The 22,725-nt window shown below is 47.3% G+C and overlaps 1 protein-coding gene across 1 annotated transcript in view; it reads right to left on the bottom strand.

Annotated features, from left to right (window-relative positions):
• The window catches only part of LOC128822731 (F-BAR domain only protein 2-like), a 195,170-nt gene that overhangs the window by 120,899 nt on the left and 51,546 nt on the right, over positions 1–22,725 (bottom strand). Inside the window, 1 exon segment of the mRNA XM_054004544.1 lies at positions 2,594–2,698. Within this exon segment, the coding sequence (XP_053860519.1) occupies positions 2,594–2,698 (105 nt within the window).

The following is a 22,725-nucleotide window of genomic DNA, read 5'->3' as shown; positions in this document are numbered from 1 at the left end:
ATGTTCCTGGCACTGAATAAATATATACCTACTTTACAACTTTTAAGAGTTGTGGAGTTTTTTCATGAATCAAGGGAAGTGATCAATGGCTCAGAGTCCCAATGGACATCAGTGACAAGTGGTGTCCCTCAGGAGCCCATATTAGGGCCAGGGCTATTCAGTGTCTTCATCAGTGACATAGACAGTGGAATTGAATGCATCCTCATCAAATTTGCAGATGACACCAAGCTAAGTGGTGCAACTGACACACCTGAAAGACAGGATGCCATCCAGAGGGACCTGGACAAGCTCAAGAACTGGACCTACAGAAACCTCATGAGGTTCAACAAGACCAAGTGCTGGTGCTGCACCTGAGTTGGGGCAATCCCTGGTATCATGCAGGCTGGGGGATGAACGGATTGAGAGCAGCCCTGCCAAGAAGGACTTGAGGGTGCTGGTGGATGAAAGGCTGGACATGAGATGACAATGTGTGCTTGCAGCCTAGAAAGCCAATTGTATCCTGGGCTGCATCAAAAGCAGCCTGGTCAGCAGGTCAAGGGAGGGGATTCTGCCCCTCTGCTCTTCTGAGACCCCACCTAGAGTATTGCATCCAGCTCTGGGAGCCACAGCACAGGAAGGACATGGACCTGTGGGAAGGAGTCCAGAGGAGGCCACCAAGATGATTAGAGGGATGGATCACCTTTCCTATGAGAAAAGGCTAAGGGAGTTGGGTTTGTTCAGCCTGGAGAAGAGAAGGTTTCAGGGTGACCTAATTGTGGCCTTTGAGTACCTGAAGGGAGTCTGCAAGAAAGATGGAGAGACTTTATATAAGAGCACGTAGTGACAAGACAAAGGGGAATGGTTTCAAGCTGAGGGACAGTAGGTTTAGATTAGATATTAGGAAAAAATTCTTCACTTTGAGGGTGGTGAGGCACTGGCACAGGTTGCTCAGAGAAGCTGTGGATGCCTCATCCCTGGAAGTGTTCAAGGCCAGGCTGGACAGGGCTCTGAACAACCTGATCTGTGCAAGGTGCTTTTGCCCATGGCAAGGGGTTTGAACTAGATGATCTTTAAGGTCCTTTCCAAACCAGGCCATTCTATGATATTCACAAGTGTTATTTTTCCTATTGCATCATCTTTAAAGTAGCCCCCCTGCAACCAAACTGTAGATGCAGCTACACCATTATACTTAAAACAGAGTTCACAGATAGGACTTAGACTGATAGAATACCAATTTTCATTTCCAATATGGATAGCTGTGGAAGGTATTCAGAGTTTCCAGGTGTCCGTTATCATATTAAGTGAAAATTTAAATTATGAGTAAAAGGGTTGTTGCAGTTAATGAACTAAGATTATTTATGCAAGTCTGGTTTGCAGTGAGACATAAATTTATATAATTTCTGTATTGAAAAACAAAACAGCCCAAAAGTATGGCCACATTTTTCCAGCTGTAAGATCTGGTATAGTAAAAAGATTTATTTTCTCTACACCTCAGCCTGTTTTAAATAACTCATGCCTACCTAATAACAGAAATAAAGCTGAACAAAAAGCATCTTCATATTCAGTCTCTGGATACAAAAGAACCTGCTACTTTTTTCATTATTTTGTTGCAGAGAATTATTCAAATGAATTTTTAAGATATTATGAAAAGCCCAGCTAATTTTCTTGCTAAAATATCCTAAATTTTCCTTCACTGACAGTAAAATCTATTTCAAATACTTTTCATGTTTATCTTCTGTCAGTTCTAAACAAAAGCTTTCTTGCTTGTTATAGACAAGTTTGAAGTGCAATTTTAGCAAGTCCAGTCTATTAAAGTAATATTTGGTAATTTTTATCTTATTGTTTTAGAGAGCAGTAAGTCAACTGCTATAAACACAATCTCTTTCTTGTAAGGTAATGAATAGATAGCAGACAGCTTTTTTGAGACTAAATAAAGATTTAAATCAACCTGACTGAATTTGCTCTGAAGTGAATCAGAACCATTCACAGGATCTATTTCAGTGAGGGTTCAGTAACTTCCAGAGCAAGGTAATCAACAAAATCAAAAAATTTGAAAAAGAAACTTTAAAACATAACAAGCAGCAGCACATGAAATCATACAGAGAACTTGATATCCTCTGAAATACAGATTTAAACAGCTTTAAAAAAACAAAACCAAAATTTTGAGTATATGTGCTTTTGACCACCTCACATAAACCCTGGAAAGTCACTTTCACAAGCTCTTACTGAAGTGTTTTGCCAGAATGATAATGAAAACATGATGGATCTCAGTTTTTAAACTCCCATGAATGAATTTATCTCTCCAGCAATTCACAAAATTTCCCACATGATCTCAATGTATCTACAATACTTTCAAAAGTTTTCTTCATAAAAAAGTCTTTCAGAGTGCTAGTGTTCAACTGTGTCATTCAAGGACACTGTCATCACAACATACATGATCAGTGTTTGCCCTTCAAACATATTACTTCTGACATTATTGTTCATATCAATTTCCCATGGAGATCATTCTATCTTGAACCAATTTTTCAAAAGCTTTAATTTCAGATATCATTAGAGAGGTAAAATAAAACAGATTAATTTATTCTAAAGGAAAGTCATTTAATATAACACTTACCTGTGCACTTCCGGTCATCTTCTGTTCAAAAGCAGATTTAACTGCCGCATATTTCTCCACATACAGTTTATAGGTATCTGTAGCTTTTTTCAATTTAACTGCAGCCTATAGATTAGTAAAAAAAAAAAGTGTCAAATGTCACACATCCAACATGATCCAAGAACTTTAAAGTCACTATTAAGAGAAAGCCTAGAATGACCTACAAAAATGTTCAGGGGCATACCAAACAGTGAAGTTTCATAACAAAATTTCACCACTAAATAATTGATTTAAGCCATTAGATTCCTATTTAAATCTATATGTAAACCACATAAAAAGGTAACAAAGCAATTGCCTCATTTAAATACCTTCCTCTTATCAGTAATGACTGTTATACTTATTTCGAAATAAATATTTGTCCTCGGGTGACGTTATGGTGCTTGTATCCCCAATCGTGTGTTCTGTTTATGCCTGATATTATGTTCTGTGCCTTCAGGACTGACTCTGAAAAGTGAAGGTTTGTTTTCTCTTGTTATCAGCCGGCTCACCTCCCCCCATGGTCTGTGTCTAGGAGAGGCTAGGCTTGATTGCTTGCTGGCTTTCTTGCTTTCGCTTTGCCCTTGCTTTTGCTTTTGCTTATTAGTTTAGTTAGGCAGTCCAATTTTTACCCTGGACTGTTTTTTTTTTTCCCTTTCCCTTTCCCTTTCCCTTTCCCTTTCCCTTTCCCTTTCCCTTTCCTGAATATCATCTGAACCGGCTCCGGACCGGGACCTGGGAAACACCAAGAAACACCGAGAGCCTGCATTTTGTGATCTGCAGCAGCCATCCCCAGCGCCGGAGACCGAGAACTGGGCGACCGCTCCCAGAAGAGACTGTCTGAATTTGTCATCTCTTCAGAGCGGTGAAAGAGTTTTGTCATCGGGTGTTGTTTTTTGTATTGGGGAGTGTTTTGCTTGTTGAATAAACAGGTTTTTCTCCACTTCTCTCTAAGGAAATTCTTCCCGAACCAGGTGGGGGAGGGGCTGTGGGGAGTTTGCTTTCTGGGGGCTCCTCCTGGAGGTTTTCTCCCAAATTTGCCCTAAACTAGGACAAATATTTTGGCGCCCAACTCAGGGCTCGAGTGTGGAAAAAACCCTGTTCTAATCATATTTTGGTTGCAATTACTCTGGGCTGGTATAGAGCAGTTACTGGCTATGTTGTTTGAATTCATAATGTCTCTTGGGGTGCAGGCCTGCATGTGTTTCTGGTCCCTAGGGTTTTTTGTGGTCATAATACCTCTATGGTCCCTAGGTTTATTTTCTTATCCAGAAATAGCTCCGGTATTGTCCCTAACACATAGTTTTTGCAGTAGAGGGGCACTGACCAGAATATCCATCGGGCTAGGCTTGGTTGTAATGGCTTGCAGGAGGTTTTATAAAGGTGCTGGAGTCTGTTCCAGGAATGTATGGTTCATGGTTATGGCTGTGCACCCAGTTTGTTAGAGGAGAAGCAGGAGATGAGGCTTTTCAGCCTTTGCTTTCCTTCTTCTCCTCTGAATCTGTTACATCCCTATTGGAGAATGTTCAGTTCCCCCTGAATGTTAAAGAAACCATCTTTCTGGTATTTAATTTGGTAAGCTTTCTCTATACAGTCTACAGTTTCTCTAGAATGAGGGCTGAGATTTCTAGAAGGGCTGATGAGACCCCTGACCCAGGAGTAGACCCAGATGTGAGAAATCCTGAGTGGTGTGGGAAATGGGAGGATATGGGCCAAATCTTAAAGGAGTTTTCTGACCCTATAGTCTGGGACTTTCCATGTGAACAAATTCAGAACCCAGCTGAGGTGGCAAAGTACCTGAAAGAGAAGTGCCATGATACACCTAAGGAGAAAAATATCATTGCAGTGAGCTGGGCCCTGGCATATGCTTATCGCGCTCTGCTGGATACTGTAGGGCAGCAGACAGAGGAAGGGGGGCAGGGAGATAAACCAGCAGCTATCCCAGTCACTCAGGCTGCAGCCAACAGCCCAGGCTCGAAGCCAGCAGCTAAACCAGACTGTAAGCCTCAACCAATGGCTGTTGCTACTAGCACGAGAAGTGGAAAGTGCACAGAGAAGACCGATTGACCAGTGGATGACGATGATGATTATGATGCAGGAGAAGGACCCTCAACGCCTCCTGACATAAAATCTGGAGTCAAAGCAACTGGTACAAGATCAGAGGCCAGTATTGAGTCCTTTTCCCTAAAGGACCTCCGTGATCTGAGAAAGGATTACACTCGATAACCTGATGAGTCTATAATTAGTTGGTTGGTCCATCTTTGGGATGCTGCAGGCGAGGCTACAATTCTGGATGGCACTGAAGCAAGGCATTTGGGATCCCTGTCACATGATCCTGTCATTGACCAAGGAATGATGAGGGGGGCTAATCCTCACAGCCTCTGGGCACAGGTCCTGGAAAGTGTAGCACAAAGACACCTGTGTGCAGATGATCTTTATATGCAGCAGACCCAGTGGAAGACTATAGAACAAGGGATCCAACACCTGAGAGAAATGGCAGTGGCAGAGATTATCTTCTCAGATGACATAACAACTAGGAATCCGGACTTGGTACCATGTACATCTGTGATGTGGCGAAAACTTGTACGGCTTGGGCCACATGAATACGCTTCTGATTTAGCAATAATGAAGCGGGATGAGAGGGATGAGAACATGCTTGATATGGCAAAGAAACTCCGAGCATATGCAGATGCTGTACATGGCCCAACACATGCCAGAATCGCAGCAGTGGAAGCATGTCTGCAGAAATTAGAAGATAAGATAGAGGAGAATCATAAGAAACTCAGGGAGGAGATTAAAGAGGACCTTCTCCAAATCTCAGCAGTACAAATTAGAGGCCCTGGTATCCAACGCAGACGTTCCCTAGATGGGGAGAGAAGGTACATCCCACGAGCTGAGCTGTGGTTCCTCCTGCGTGATTGTGGAGAAAACATGAGGCGATGGGATGGAAAATCTACTGCTGCTCTGGCACAATGGGTGCGTGAATTGAAGGAAGGCAAGACTCAGAGAGGAAGTTCCACCAAAAGGAAAGCAGCCCCAATTGCCCATAGCCAAGCCTCCAGGTATGATGATGATGATGACATGTCTGATCCCCTGGAAGGAACCTCTAAGACATATGCCCAAGGAAAGAAGGATAACCAGGCTTAGAGGGGCTACAGTAGGACTTCTGAAGGGAGAAGAGCAAAAGGTACCAATTGCCACTTCAACAGTGCATCGCCAACAGTACAGAACAACTCGAGATGCTGTGATTCCCATCCATAAGATGATTCGAGAGTGGGAGAGCCAAGGGCTGGTCAGCAAAACCCACTCACCCTTCAACAGCCCCATCTGGCCTGTGCGTAAATCTGAAGGAGAATGGAGATTTACAGTGGACTACCGTGCACTGAACGAAGTGACTCCACCACTGAGCGCTGCTGTGCCGGACATGCTGGAACTCCAGTATGAGCTGGACTCCAAGGCAGCAAAGTGGTATGCCACTATTGACATTGCTAATGCATTTTTCTCCATTCCTCTGGCAGCAGAATGCAGGCCTCAGTTTGCCTTTACGTGGAGGGGAGTGCAGTATACCTGTAACCAGACTGCACTAGAAAAGGGTGAGGCTTCAGAACATCTACAGTATATTGATGATATTATTGTGTGGGGGAACACAGCAGCAGAAGTGTTTGAGAAAGGAGAGAAAATCATCCGAATCCTCCTGGAAGCTGGTTTCACCATCAAGAAGAGTAAAATCAAAGTACCTGCCCAAGAGATCCAGTTCTTGGGAGTGAAGTGGCAAGATGGACGGTGTCAGATTCCTACGGATGTTATCAAGAAGATCACAGCTAAGTCCCCACCAACCAATAAGAAGGAAACACAAGCTTTCTGAGGCGCCATAGGCTTTTGGAGAATGCACATTCCTGAGTACAGTCAGATCGTGAGCCCTCTTTACCTGGTCACCCGCAAGAAGAACGATTTCCATTGGGGCCCTGAGCAGCAACAAGCTTTTGCCCAGATTAAGCAGGAAATTGCTCATGCAGTAGCCCTTGGCCCAGTCAGGACGGGACCAGAGGTCAAGAATGTGCTCTACTCTGCAGCCGGGAACCATGGTCTGTCCTGGAGCCTTTGGCAGAAGGTGCCTGATGAGACTCGAGGCCGACCGCTAGGATTTTGGAGTCGGAGCTACAGAGGGTCTGAAGCCAGCTACACCCCAACAGAGAAGGAAATTTTGGCCACCTACGAAGGAGTCCAAGCCACCTCAGAGGTGATTGGTACAGAAGCGCAACTCCTCCTGGCACCCTGACTACCAGTGATGGGGTGGATGTTCAGAGGAAAGGTTCCTTTCACCCACCATGCCACCAGTGCTATATGGAGCAAGTGGATTGCTCTCATCACGCAGCGTGCCTGTATTGGTAAACTGAATTGCCCTGGGATTTTGGAAGTAATTATGAACTGGCCTGAAGGTGAAAGTTTTGGTGTCACAGATGAAGAACAAGAACCAGTGACACGGGCTGAAGAAGCTCCACCATACAATCAACTGCCAGCAGAGGAAACACACTATGCTCTTTTCACTGATGGTTCCTGTTGCATTGTAGGGATGAATCGGAAGTGGAAAGCAGCCGTATGGATCCCCACACGATGGGTCGCAGAGGCCACTGAAAGAGAGGGTGGATCAAGCCAACTTGCTGAACTCAAGCCGTTCAAGTGGCCCTAGACATTGCAGAAAGGGAGAAGTGGCCAAAGCTCTACCTCTACACTGATTCATGGATGGTAGCCAATGCTCTGTGGGAATGGCTGGAGAGATGGAAAGAGGCTAACTGGCAGCGTAGAGGAAAACAAATTTGGGCTGTGGAAGAATGGAAAGACATTGCTACCCGGGTAGAGAAACTACCTGTGAAGGTTCGCCATGTAGATGCCCATGTCCCCAAGAGTAGAGCTAATGAAAAGCAGCAAAACAATCAGCAGGTAGATCAGGCTGCAAAGATAGGGGTGTCAAAGATAGATTTAGACTGGCAACACAAGGGGGAGTTGTTCCTAGCACGATGGGCCCATGATGCCTCAGGCCATCAGGGTAGAGATGCCACCTATAAGTGGGCACGAGACCGAGGGGTGGATTTAACCATGGACAGTATTTCTCAGATTATCCATGACTGCGAGACATGTGCTGCCATCAAGCAGGCCAAGCGAGTGAAGCCCCTATGGTATGGTGGGCAGTGGTCCAAGTACAAGTATGGGGAGGCCTGGCAGATTGACTACATCACACTGCCCCAGACACACCAAGGCAAGCGCTACGTGCTCACAATGGTGGAAGCCACCACGGGATGGTTGGAAACCTACCCTGTGTCTCATGCTACAGCCCGTAACACCATCCTGGGCCTTGAAAAGCAGGTCCTTTGGAGGCATGGTACGCCTGAGAGAATTGAGTCAGACAACGGGACTCATTTTCAGAATAGCCTTATCAACTCCTGGGCTAGGGAACATGACATTGTGAGTGGGTGTACCATATCCCCTACCATGCATCAGCTGCAGGCAAAGTGGAGAGGTACAATGGACTGTTAAAAACCACCTTGAAAGCATTGGGTGGGGTGTCACCTTCTAATGAGAAGGCGGGCGACCTGGTTTCAAGACACAGCATGGCGACCCGGCCTCCCGGGGTCACTCGGTCCACTGACATGCACAGACACCAATGTGGTGGATGGTCAAATGGCGTTTATTATCTCATCTCGTGGGGTTAAATAGTCAAGGGGGCTTTACTACGTCAAAAGGGGACGGTGGGTCTGGCTAGGGTTAGTAAGGAGTGGAAAACTACTGGAGTTAGGAGGGGCTGCATGCTTCAGGGGTGATTGATCACTTATAGCAGGAAGAGGGGGGAAGGGTCTTGCTTTCCGTCACATCCCGAGATTTTCCGTTCGCCTGTCCCTATCTACCACATCTCCCCCCCCTTTTTTACTAATGAATGAGGTAGTTATAAACATAGGCACTAAGGTGAGGTACAAAGTTATAATATGATAAGGGAAAAGGGGTTTTTGGTAAACCTGAGTAATCTTCGCAAGGGAAGTTTAGAGAACCTTTGCGACTGGCAGTGTCCTCGGTTTTTGGTTCACAGCATTTGTTGCTGGCCTATAAACAGGATGTTGGCCCATTCTAGGCGAGCCTGAACAAATGAGACCAGCTTCTTTAGCAGGCATGGTCCGAATGTGAAGGTTAAAAGCAGTATCGCTAGCGGACCTATTAGGGTGGAAATTAGAGTGGTGAGCCATGGCGATTGATTGAACCAGGATTCGAACCAGCTCTGTTGGGTTTCCCTGTCTTTCTTTCTTTTAGCCAGTCTATCTCGGAGTTCTGCCATGGAGTCTTTAACGACTCCTGTGTGGTCCGCGTAGAAGCAGCATTCCTCCTTCAAGGCGGCACACAGACCTCCTTGCTGCATGAACAAGAGGTCCAGTCCTCGCCTGTTCTGTAAGACCACTTCCGAAAGCGAGGAAACTGATTTCTCTAGAAAGGAGATGGATTTCTCGATCCTCTGCAGGTCCTCATCGATGGTCATTTGCAGCTGAGCAAGCCCTTGGTGTCGGGTCACGAGGGCCGAGACACCCGTGGCTGTGCCAGCTGCTCCCAGGCCGAGCAGCATTGCGATAGTCACTCCTGTTATTATTTCTCTTTTGTGAAGTCGGCCGGGCTCCTCAAAGAGGTGGTATACCTCTTCGTCTGAGTGGTACAGGACCCTAGGAACAATCAGAACTTGGACACAGAAGTTGATAGCGACATTGAACTTGGCAAGGAACACGCAAGGACTCACCCCAGATCTCTGACAAACCCACATCCCAGATGCGGATGGGACCGCCCACTTCTTGATCTTTCTGTTGGGCTTGACGACTCCGGTGCAGAAGTTGCCTTTCTGCTTTGCCAAGGCTGCATTGCCAAAGCATTTGCCCTGGCCTGTGACTTGACTCAGGGTGATTCCCCTACGGGGAGTGTCCCATCTGCACTGGTGAGGGGCTTCGGCTGTGGAGTAACTGAAGGGGGTGTTTAGAGCAACTCCTTCGTAGAAAGGAGGTTTGACATCGTAACAAAGCCAGCAGGAATTGGTTAGGTTCGGGTTGGATTTGTTCAAGGATAGAAAGGTAGCCTCTAGCATGCGGAAGATTGGGTCTGAGTCCGACTCGGCTAAGTGGCCTATTTGGAAGGCATCTGCATGGCCGGTCGGGATATCAGTGGCCTTTGTGGGTAAGGTTTTGGGATGGGTTATGTTTCTCCCTTTCAGCACGTCCTTAATAACCTTATTGGGTCCTACCGGTCGGGGTGCCGGTGGTTGGAGCCTGATAATTCGCACATTCACCCACTCTTTTGGCCCCTTGAGAACTACAGTCCACGTTCTGCCTGTGGCCCAACTAGGGTGTTCTGGCTGCAGAACCGTCATGTTATAGTCTGTGCACTTCCGATATTTGGGTTGTGTATAATGGTTGCTATAGACCCCTTTCACGATGGCGGGCTTTTTACAGCCGGTAGGTGCCCAAGTGAACTGTAAAAATCTATCGGGCTCCTGCGGTTCCCACCCTTCTCCTGATGGTCTGGCATCTGTGACAATGGTTTCACAGCCCCAGTGTCCGCAATATCCCCACCCTGGGTAGTTACAATACTTTTTCCCAGGGTTGGAGGCTGGACACCAGTAGGATAGGTACATGTACATGACGTGTGGGTGATGGGGTCGTATTTTTGGTCGTCCTGGAAACAGGTCGGCCATATGGAACACGAAGGATGGGGTGCCTGCTGTGGTGATTTCTTTGAACACCTTGTCACCTGAAAGATGCTGCATGACCCACCTGAATGGCTGATGGGGGTAATAGTCTGGGTTAGCTCGCCCCCTGGCGATGAGCCCTAATAGCAAGATCACACAAAGCCACCGTTGCTGTCTGGGTCTCACCGGTGTAGGACTCTTGGGTGCTGTCCGGTGTTTTGGTGGTTCGTCGTTTTCCTCTGGAACCGGGATGTACGCATTACGGGGACGACCCACGAGCATGTCCTGTAAACAGAAACTCGCAATTCTCGTTAGTCCACTGGGTTGTGGCTGTATTGAAAAGAAGCAGTCCTTGATGTCCACCACTGCGCATGGCTGCCCTTTGGGGTTTACCGGATTATATATCCTTTGCTGATTCCCCTCTGGCCCGGTGATCCTAACCGGGAAGACTTGGACCGCAGCTAAAGGAGTCCACTCTGCACAGGCTATCTTTATCTTAGCCCAGTCGGTAAACTGGGCTGGTTCGCATTGTGATTGCCTTTCGATGTGGCTTAAGGCTTTATTCGTTTTTGTTTTAAACCGCGTTAGCTCCGCTTTTTCCGTTTCTGAGTCCCAGTCGGCTTCCGTCAGCTCTCCCGAGCTGGTGGAGCTGGTGGAGCTGGACTCAGAGCTGGAAGTCGAATGCCAGCACATTTCCGGGCTTCGGTGCCTTTTTGTGCGGCTCCGGCCCCGCCCCCGCCCCTCCCTTCGGGGGTGGTGCCGTTCCCGCCCCCTGGGCTTGCCCTGTCACCCGCAGGGGGAGGTCTCTCCCTTAAATGGTAGCAGCGTTGAGCGCAGCTCCCGATTTGGCATGCGCTCTCTGCCGCCCCCCTCCTCCTCTTTTCCTCGCGGATGCACACTAGCAAGAATTCGGGACTCTGGGCTCTTCCCGCCGAGAGCCTCCGCGCCCCGCCCATCCCCTTGGTCGCCGGCGCCATGTTTGGCTGGGTATGGCGGCGGCGCCGCCCGCGCCTCCGCGTCTCTGGCTTCCCTCGCCAGTTCCTCCCAAAAGGACTGCGCGCGCTGCCGCGCTCCCGGCGCCGAATCGCTGATCCGCGGTGAAGGGACGGATGGGGGGTCCGCGAGTTTTTCGGGAGGTCCTGCGGGTTTTTCGGGAAGTCCCGCGGGGGGGGTTGGGCTTGGGCTCGGGGAGGGGGGGAACGCGCCCGGCCCCCCCAGGTCCCCGCTCCCGGGTAAATCGCTTTCAGGGGCAGTTTGCGTTGCCGCTCCTACCCCCAGCTTGGGTGTAGCTAATAAACATGTGCGTGCCGCACTCCATGTTTCCTGCTCCTCTAGCGCCTTGCGCAGGGCTTGTTCGACTTTTCCCCACGCCTTAAGACTTTTGCCGCTGCCTGAGGTCTTTGTATCCTCAGCTAGCGCGGCCGTGCATCTCTCCCACACCTCCGGGTGTAATATTTCCATGGGACGTTCCATCGCCCCAAGCTCTAAGAGTCTCGCAATAGCGAGGTAAAAATCCTTGAGCTTGCATTTAATTCCCCACTGCTTATAAACTGAACTCACGACCTTCGCGATGGCTTCCATATCCGTCGCTGGTCCGGGGACGTCTCCCCCGCCAAGAATCGGACCCGCCGTTCTGGCCGCTGTTCCTGTTCAGGCGATACCCGCTACCCGAGGGTTTCTCTTTTCCCTTTCCACTCCCGGGTTTCGGCACCATATGTCGCCTTCTGCTGAGAAGGCGGGCGACCTGGTTTCAAGACACAGCACGGCGACCCGGCCTCCCCGGGTCACTCGGTCCACTGACATGCACAGACACCAATGTGGTGGATGGTCAAATGGTGTTTATTATCTCATCTCGTGGGGTTAAATAGTCAAGGGGGCTTTACTACGTCAAAAGGGGACGGTGGGTCTGGCTAGGGTTAGTAAGGAGTGGAAAACTACTGGAGTTAGGAGGGGCTGCATGCTTCAGGGGTGATTGATCGCTTATAGCAGGAAGAGGGGGGAAGGGTCGTGCTTTCCGTCACATCCCGAGATTTTCCGTTCGCCTGTCCCTATCTACCACAGTGGGGGATCTTTCAAAAACTGGGAGCAGCATTTGGCAAAGGCCACCTGGTTAATTAACAGCTGAGGTTCCACCAATCGAGCAGGTCCTGCCCAGTCTGAGTCCCTGAATATAGCAGACGGAGATAAACTCCCAGTGGCACATATCAGAGGTTTGTTAGGGAAGACAGTGTGGATCAATTCTGTCTCGAGTACAGACAAACCCATTCGTGGGATTGTCTTTGCTCAGGGACCAGGTTGTACATGGTGGATAATGCAGAGAGATGGAACAACATGATGTGTACCTCAGGGAGACCTGATTGTGGGGTGAGACTCATATGCAAAGATCACTGTTTGCTGGATGTTACTGACATTGTTTGTACATTAAACCACACAGACATGAGACAGAAGAAAATGCGTAAGTGTCGAAGGTTTGAGCAAGTGAGATAGAAGGACATGTCTAAGTGTCATAGGTTTGAGCAATTGAGATGGAAGGAAATGTGTCTGAGTAAGTGAAAGATGGAAGTTTTACTTGATGAAGTTTTTACATGATGTTTGGTACTTATGTTGACGATTTGGAGATAAGGGGTGGAATAAATATTTGTCCTAGTTTAGGGCAAATTTGGGAGAAAACCTCCAGGAGGAGCCCCCAGAAAGCAAACTCCCCACAGCCCCTCCCCCACCTGGTTCGGGAAGAATTTCCTTAGAGAGAAGTGGAGAAAAACCTGTTTATTCAACAAGCAAAACACTCCCCAATACAAAAAACAACACCTGATGACAAAACTCTTTCACCGCTCTGAAGAGATGACAAATTCAGAAAGTCTCTCCTGGGAGTGGTCGCCCAGTTCTCGGTCTCCGGCGCTGGGGATGGCTGCTGCAGATCACAAAATGCAGGCTCTCGGTGTTTCTTGGTGTTTCCCAGGTCCCGGTCCGGAGCCGGTTCAGATGATATTCAGGAAAGGGAAAGGGAAAGGGAAAGGGAAAGGGAAAGGGAAAGGGAAAGGGAAAGGGAAAGGGAAAGGGAAAAAAAAAAACAGTCCAGGGTAAAAATTGGACTGCCTAGCTAAACTAACTAATAACTCTTTTCGGGGCGATAGGGCAGTGAGAGGCACTCCCTGCTGAACACAGCAGGGCTTTAGAGAGTGCCTTCGTGGGTCCGAGGACACTGCTGATCCCACCGGCAAGGAAAAAGACGACACTCTTCTGGGGATAGGTCCAAGATTTATTGTGACTCCGAGGAGAGCCCCAGAGCCCAACAGCACTCGAAAAGGTCCCAGAAGAGAGTGAGCTCTGGGCCTCGAGCAGGCCCTGATATAGGGTGGGCAGGGAAACCCGATCAGCCAATGGGAGAAGTCATGGGAGTGGCCCTCTGAGGGAAGGGCAACCGGGGTATCCACTTAGGAGGGAGGAGGGGAGGGACCCCAGGCCATTGTCCAGTCACCCAGCGACCCCGGCAGAAGCCTCCAGACAAAGGGGAAGGGTGGACAAGTCACCTGGGAGGGGTCAGGGGCATGAGTCAAGGTTTTTGGGATTGATGGACACACAGGTGCTGATGGGAAAACCTGGGATGAACCAAAAAGGCACAAGGGGGGTACAGAGGGATAAACCATTTTGAACATACATACAGTGGAACCTAAAAACACAACTCCACAGGCACAGAACATAATACCAGGCATAAACAGAACACACGATTGGGGATACAAGCACCATAACGTCACCCTAGGACATTAGTTAATTTGTTTTTATTATCAGAGTTAACTAAATAGCTCATGTCAAATACTTAGATCTGCGCCAGAAAAGCAGGAAGAGAACAGGGCTGGAATACAGAACAAACAGTTATTAGGGAAATTCTGAAAGAGGTAATGGTAAAAAACACAAGGCAGTACAGTTTTCTTAGAAGTGAAGGGAGAAATATAAGGGAAAAGATATTCAAAAGTACAGGTGTTCTGTCAATGGAAATTTTAAGAGATATTTGAAAATGAAGTTAATGCAGAACATACTGAGGACCAAGTTTATGCAGAACAGAGTTGTTTATAATAGTCCTTTTTGGTTTTGTAAATTTTTAATTTGTTTCCTTGTTTGTTGCAAATAAATCAAAATGTTCTTTTTGTGGACTTAATATTCCTAAAAGACAAAAAGAAATACAGGAGAATCCCAATAGTACATGGACAACAAAACTCAATGATTGTTTTTGGTAGAGAAAAAGTGATTTTCAAAGTCCACAGCATAGCAAACACAAGATGAAGTTTTTCAAAATTTTTATAATCTTGCTATTTCCACAAATTAAAATAAAAACTGCTTGCCTAGAACATCAGCCTTTTTGTAGCTTGTGTTCAACATGCCTATTTTATTTATCTCATTGAAAATTCCCATCAGTTGTAACTCAGAAATATTTATGAATTGTTAATGACATCAATAAGGTATTTATTATTTGTTCTAGCTCTGAATTGCTTTTGTCACCACTGGGGATTAAAATAAATTTACTTATACAATATTAGAAATATTAGAAATTAATTGTGTAGGTTTAAGTGGCGCTACCATATAAGAAAGACATTTCAACTATTAGAGCGCATCCAAAGGAGGGCCCCAAGAATGGTGAAGAGTCTGGAGGGGAAGCTGTATGGGGAGCAGCTGAGGTCACCTTGGTCTGTTCAGCCTGGAGAAGAGGAGACTGAGGGGTGACCTCATTGCAGTCTTCAACATCCTCACAAGCGCAAGTGGGAGGACAGGCACTGATCTCTCTGTGACAAGTGACAGGACTTGAGGAAACAGCATGAAGCTGAATGAGGGGAGGTTTATTTTGGATATTAGGAAAAGGTTCTTTACCCAGAGAGTGGTTGAGCACCAAAACAGGCTCCCCAGGGAAGTAGTCACAGCACTAAATCTGCCAGAGTTCAAGAAGCGTTTGGAAAATACTCTTAGGCACATTGTATGATTTTTGGGGTGTCCTGAGCGGGGCCAGGAGTTGGAATTGATGATCTTTGTAGGTCTCTTCCAACTCAGCATATTCTATGATTCTGTGATTCTATAGTTTAATTGTAACTTTCTCACAGCGTAGCACGAGTGGGCCCTGCTCAAAGCTTGGCATAGGTGAACTCTAAATGAACTCTGTCAGCATGAATGGCTATGCAGGGGAGGAAACAGAGAAAGACTGGATACCTTCAGATAAGAGTTGAGACCCTGGAGGGCCTCAAGGCTGGCCCAAGCTGGAAGATAAGAGCAGTTAATGGCCTGGCTACATGGACATGGAGAAAGAATCCAATGAAGTTCTAGAAGACCCCGGACTATAAATCGCCATTGGACCAAGAGGAGCGTGCAGGGCATGTGAAGACTGGGGGCACAGAATATGAAGGTATAAAGAATTTCTTTGTCATGGTCCCTCTCTGGAGGCACCAGCTCGAGCTGAAATAAACCAACTCTGCCTCAGAACCCAGGATCTGAAATATTCTTAAATACTCAGCTCTTTTTAAAAAATTTCATGTGTCCCACAGGGAAAATGGCAACTAATTTTCACATGGAATTACTTATAAAGCTGACCACTATCGATAATTTTCAAATGAATTAAAATTAAATGTACTCAGAAAATATATAGTTATATTATGTAATTTTCAAGAGAAAAAAAAAAAGAAAATCATGACTAATAGAATAGTGTTATCGCTTGTTCACATGGAGAAACATCAACCAGGAAATCAAGAGGAATCAGAGTTTTCAGTTCTCAGAGAAGTAAGGAGGGGGGCCAGAAGAACTGCCACCTTAGACATAAAAAGTGTTTCTACAAATACATCAGCAAAAAAAGGAGAGCCAAGAAGAATCTCCATCCTTTGTTGGATGTGGGGAGAAACATAGTGACAAAGGATGAAGAAAAGGCCGAAGTACTTAATGTCTTCTTTGCCTCAGTCTTTAATACCAGGATCAGTTGTTCTCAGGGTACTTCTCCTGGGGTGATTTTATGATGATGGTATCCTCATCCTCTGTTCTCTTGCCCAGAAATGGGTCCTGTAGCTTTAAGCTAGGCCCAGAGAGACAGAGAGGGCGAAGGGGCGGGGGGAGAAGCTGCACGCAGTTTGTCTGCAGAAGCTTCATTTTACTCCCCTGGATTTTTTTTTTCTCATGGACTGTGATGTCTGCAGCACGGACAGCGGGAGAGAGCTCTCCTTTGCTTTTAGTTATTTTTTTCTACCTAGCTGAGGCCAGAAGTTTTTTTTTAAACTGTTCCGCTATTGTTCGGTCCAGAAACACCAGGTCTATCGCACGGGGGCCCCCAAGCTGCATTGCAGCCGGGACACCGAATCCGAGCCCCGGAGAGACACCCAAGCCCTGGAGGGACAGAGAAAGAGCTGAGCCAAGACACATCCACATAAAGGACTCTCTCTGAACTACAGGACTCTCTCTGAATCTACCATATCTTCAGAGCAACGAGAGGTTTTATGGTTCAATATTAGTAATTTTTTTCATGTTTGCGAGTACTTTGTGTGAAAAATGCATATTAAATGATTGGCTCTTTGCAAATATTAAATTGAATACTATATGTGTTATGTTGGAAAGTTATTTTGTAGTACTGTATTAATCCTTTTTAAGTAGTGTGGTAGATATAGTTTTAGGTTAGAACATAATGTTATAATAGAAACTAATAGATATTTTTTTACTAGGCCAAGAAAGGGATGAGATAATCAAGAAATTCTTCACACAGAGATAACAGCAACAAGACAACTAGGAGTTACGGCCTCCTTATCAGAAAAGAGAAACATCCTTCTACCTCCTCTCCGTCTTTTAGGAGCCACCAGGATTAAAGGGAAAAAGTTGACAAAAAACAGAAAAATCCCTAGTTTGCAAGGAATTTATGCATCATGTATGAGATATATGAATATGCAACAGGCTATTGCTTTTAAGGGTTAATCCTTTGTTCACAAGGCATGCTTTTTGTTATGAACAGTTTCCAGGTGTTCCCCAGAGACGCGGGCAGGGCTTTCCTAGTTCCCATAGCAACACTAAAAGAAAACAACTAACTCTAGCTAAGTACCGATATTGAAATGCTAATTAGCTAATTGCTCTGTTTGTTTTCTCTAAACTACCTGGCCTCCCACCCCTCCACACTGCCATTCTGGGACTAACATGCAAATAAAAACCCCTTAGGATCATGGGAGTATTTTTAGGAGATAAAAATGAATATAAATCAAAAACTGAACACAATAGAGGAGTCTAGATAAATGCCCTAGCTGAGGAAGAGGGAAACACATCCCCTGACTGGCTTTTAACCGTCGCCATCACCTAAGAGAGAACAGACTATATTAGGCTCTGAGAAGCAGGGAGATAGAGACAGAGAGCCCTGGTGCTGCCACCACGGAAGGAGCGGGGACAGCTGTTGTTCTGGACTTCAGCTACAGACTCTGCACACCACGCCTCCTCATCCTCGGGCCACTGGTGTGCCACAAGGAAAGGAGAAAGGACAGCTGCTGCTCGGGACTCCAGTGACCGACTCTGCACGCCGCCTTCCTTTCGGCTGCCTGGGAAAGCTACGACCGCGGGGGCGAGCTCTGCGTCGAGCCCCCTGCCCAGCTGATCTTTTTAATAAAGAGCTGAACATTAATAAAGGCATTAGCCCTGTTCATTTCAATTTGGGGGCTCGTCCGGGATAGCCACGCCCGAAGAGGACCCCCGGACAGCTGGACAGCTGAACCATCTGCTTCGAGGGACCCTCGGGAGTTGCTGGCTACCTTCGGACCCTAGGATCCACGTGAGACGAGCAACGCAGAGGAGCATTGGATGGGTAAGAAAAACCGGGAGACGAGCGAATGAGTGAGTGAGTGAGACGGGGGCCGGCAGCTCGGACCCCCGAAGTGAGAGGGACCCGCTAGTACCCGCGTTTCCGGACTCCTGCGAAGGGGCCGGCCGGGAACGGGGGGAAGCGAGTGGAATAGAGGAGCGACTGAGGCGTCTCCTTAGAAGTAAAGCAGGCCCTCCTCCGAGCGTGTGGAGGTGCCCTATGGGCAAAGTAAGTCCCTGGCAATCAGGGCAAGGGGAATATCCCCAGCAGGGCAGGTGGGATGTGGAGGTCCTAGAGGACATGTCCCCGGCGCCGGCAGGATGGGATAGGACGGCAGGTGGGATGTCCCTGGCAGGTAGGGCAGGGTGTCCTAGCAGGCAGGAGTGACATGTACCTGGCAGGTAGAGGGCATGTACCTGGCAGACAGAAAGCATGTCCCCGACAGGCAAAAGGCATGTCCCTGCCAGGCAGGACAGGACAACAGGGCAGGTGGGATGTCCAAGCAGGCAGGAGCGTCATGTCCCCACCGGGCAGAGGGCATGTCCCCGCCAGGCAGGAGAGGATAACAGGGGCATGTAGGGCGGGATGTCCTAGCAAGCAGGAGCAGCAAGTCCCGCCAGGCAGAGGGCATGTCCCCAGCAGGCAGGACAGGATAACAGGGCAGGTAGGATGTCCATGGCAGGCATGGATGGAGGTCCCCGTCAGAGCAGATAGGGGAATGGCCCTGGAAGGCAGGGCAGGATGTCCCCGTCAGAGCAGGCAATAACCCAAGTAAGCAGAAAGGCAGGAAGGCAAGGAAGCTAAGTCTAGTAGGAGAGTAAGGCAAGGGGGCTTGGCCGGAGTTCAAGTGTAAGGCTCGGCAGGACGTTCGACCTTACCTCGGCAGGGAGACCAAGCTTCCCAAGCCTAGTAGGGTCAGGCAAGGGAGCTTGGCCGGAGTTCGAGTGTAAGGCTCGGCAGGACGTTCGACCTTACCTCGGCAGGGAGACCAAGCTTCCCAAGCCTAGTAGGGTCAGGCAAGGGGGCTTGGCCGGAGTTCGAGTGTAAGGCTCGGCAGGACGTTCGACCTTACCTCGGCAGGGAGACCAAGCTTCCCAAGCCTAGTAGGGTCAGGCAAGGGGGCTTGGCCAGAGTTCGAGTGTAAGGCTCGGCAGGACGTTCGACCTTACCTCGGCAGGGAGACCAAGCTTCCCAAGCCTAGTAAGAAGGTTAGGCAAAAGGCCAAGTAAGAGTTTGGGCAGGACTTAGCAGGGGTACAAGGCTAGAAAGTCCATCAAGGAGTTCAAAACTTAGGCCAAAGAGAAAAAGAACAGAAGACAATAGATAAGAGTATGACTAGTGATTGTCCTGGCCAAGAGACAATGTAAAGTGCCAAGAGGGGAATTTAGTTAAAAGAGATTAAGTTTAGTCAAGTGATTCAAAATACGAAGTTGGGAGGGGTCAGATGCGCTTTAGCTGCCTGTCAGTATATTCCATTTTAGATAGAAGCACCATTTAAGGTATATATTTTTTTTGTTTTTGAGGCCTGAAAATGGGAAGAGGTTATAGTAAAAGAGCAAATCCTTCCAAAGCAAAGAGAATTCCCCCTAACAGCCCCTTGGGGCAACTGTTAGACTAATGGGATTCTCGGGAGATCATGAAGGATCTAGACAAGAGCAAGATGATACTTTACAGTATAGGAAGTATGAGAGTGGCCATGGTATGGAACCCAAGATCAGTGGATGTGTAATCAGAAGAGAGGGCCTTGATATAGAACAACTATCTCATGCAGCTTGCTGGCTGGAGAATTCTATAAATAATGAGACTGTGAGAATATGCAAGTTACAAAGAAATAGAGAGGAAGACAAAGGGAATAGAGAGGGGGAGACTAGAAAAATAAAGGAATGGGACCCCCTCGATTGCCTGTCCCCTTCTGCTCCTGTTACTTCCCCAACAGTTTCCCCAGTTGGTCCTTCAGCCCCTCCTATTAAGTCCCTGATTCCTTTCCCCCGTTTTCCCACCTCTGTTTCATCGTCCCTTCCCTTAGTTTCCTCAACCATCTCCCCAACTCCCTCTTCCCCTTCTCCAGCTGGAGTTTCCTTGCCTCCTCCCACTTGGGAGCTGAGGCCACCTTTGCCCAGGGTTGGTTCATCACCTGGCATGCCCCCTCGCCTCCAGTGTCTCTCTCCACTACTATTTCCCTGCTTGGTGCCTTAGAAAAAGGGCCGTATTGTAGCACCCAATCCAAAGCACCAAGGGTGGAGGGGCTCTTTCCCCTTAGAGGGGTTCCTATGGGTAGAGCAGCTGGGGGAGTTAGGTTTGTGGATGCACCTTTGGCAGCTTCTGAAGTCTGGGGATTTGGGAAAGAGCTAAGAAATTTAGTGGAAGACCCCGTTGGAATATCTAGCCAGTTGGACCAGTTTCTAGGGCTGAGTATTTGTACCTGGGGAGACCTGAGCTATTCTAAGCATTCTGTTCTTTCTGAGAAAGGTCCAGATGATCTGAGCGGCAGGGGTGAAGATATGGGAAAGAGAGGGTGGATTGGGGCCCCCAGGGAACCAGGGGATGCCCTTGGTGGACCCCAACTGGAGTCCCAGCCAACAAGAAGGTAGGCAAAACATGAGAGACTATAGGTCCCTCATGATAAGAGGGATCAAAGAGTATCCCTAGGGGAAGCAACACGAAATTGGCCTTTGATGGTACTCAGGAGAAGGATGAGACCCCGGAAATTTGGCTTAACCAACTAAAACGAAATTTCCAGTTATATTCAAATATAGACCCAGATAGCCCAGAGGGTCAAGTCCTCTTAAAGGTCTAGTTTGCCACCAAATCCTGACCCGATATTAGACAAAAACCAGAAAAGATAGAGGACTGGCAAGCAAAGAACATCAATGAGTTGCTCAAAGAAGCCCTAAGAATGTATTTAAGTGGGAAAGTAATCACAGCAGCAGCAGCTATCCTGATAAAAGAAGCCCAAAAATTGATCCTGCAAGGGAAAATTAAAGTACAAACATATACTAGTGATCGTAGATCACCTCACTCACTGGGTGGAGGCTTTCCCAACCAAAAAGGAAACTGCAGGAAGTTGCAAGAATAATCTTAGAAAACATCATACCACGATATGGGCTAGTCAATAACATTGACTTGGACCAAGGTCCACATTTTGTCGCTCAAACTTTACATCAAGTAACAAAAGCCCTGGGGATAAGGTGGAGGTTGCACACCCCATGGCATCCTCAAAGCTCTAGAAGGGTGGAAAGGATGAATAGAACTCTTAAAAATGTGTTAACTAAATTAATTGAAGAAACAAAGATGAATTGGCTCAGGTGTTTACCTCTCGCTCTCTTGCGCATCAGAACCAGACCTTGGTCTGACACAGGGGTCTCTCCCTATGAAATAATGTTTGGACTCCTTTTTTTTTTTTTTTTTTTTTTTTTTTTTTAATCACCCTTTTCAGTACAGCAGATTATCTGGAAGGGGAGGCAGCAACTCAGAAATATTTAGAGGTCATAGGAAAATCCCTAGAAGGCCTCCGAAAGAAGGGGTATCTCTCCCAAACTTCCCCTCTGGACGCCAATGCCCACATCAGACTTGGGAATTGGGTGTTGATAAAGTCCTGGTACACTACCACTCCATTAACCCCCAAATTCGAAGGACCTTTCCAGGTACTACTCACCACACACACTGCGGTATGGACCTAAGAAAAAGGCTGGACCCACGTCACCAGAGTTAAAGGACCAGTGCCACCCCCAGACGCCAGACCAGACCCAACAGTGTCACCCGCCTCCTCTTGTGCATGGACAGTAATTAAGAAACCAGAGGACTTAAAATTAACTTTAAAGAAGACTTGCTAGAGGCTGATATACAGTAAGGTGTTAATAACTGTTGCTGAGTTAAAGTACCATAGAAAAGGTTTAAGTACTTGGTAATTGTGTAATAAGACTATGTGTCCTTTAGCCAAAGGAGTTACCTAAAAAAAAAAAAAAACACTTGGTTTCTAAAGAACACTAGAATTACCCTCAGGCCTGAGTAAAAGCATACAAATGCCAAAAGAAGTTAGCCCTCAAAAGCCAAAGACTGTAAGTTGATGCGGGCTTAAGCCCGATCAAAGAAGTAGAGGAGGGATTTGTTATGAACAGTTTCCAGGTGTTCCCCAGAGACGCGGGCAGGGCTTTCCTAGTTCCCATAGCAACACTAAAAGAAAACAACTAACTCTAGCTAAGTACCGATATTGAAATGCTAATTAGCTAATTGCTCTGTTTGTTTTCTCTAAACTACCTGGCCTCCCACCCCTCCACACTGCCATTCTGGGACTAACATGCAAATAAAAACCCCTTAGGATCATGGGAGTATTTTTAGGAGATAAAAATGAATATAAATCAAAAACTGAACACAATAGAGGAGTCTAGATAAATGCCCTAGCTGAGGAAGAGGGAAACACATCCCCTGACTGGCTTTTAACCGTCGCCATCACCTAAGAGAGAACAGACTATATTAGGCTCTGAGAAGCAGGGAGATAGAGACAGAGAGCCCTGGTGCTGCCACCACGGAAGGAGCGGGGACAGCTGTTGTTCTGGACTTCAGCTACAGACTCTGCACACCACGCCTCCTCATCCTCGGGCC

Source organism: Vidua macroura (assembly GCF_024509145.1).
Source record: "Vidua macroura isolate BioBank_ID:100142 chromosome W unlocalized genomic scaffold, ASM2450914v1 whyW_random_scaffold_38, whole genome shotgun sequence".
NCBI classification, from domain to species: Eukaryota; Metazoa; Chordata; class Aves; order Passeriformes; family Viduidae; genus Vidua; species Vidua macroura.
The sequence above is the reverse complement of the archived record's forward strand: the minus strand, read 5'-3'. Positions and strand labels throughout refer to the sequence as shown.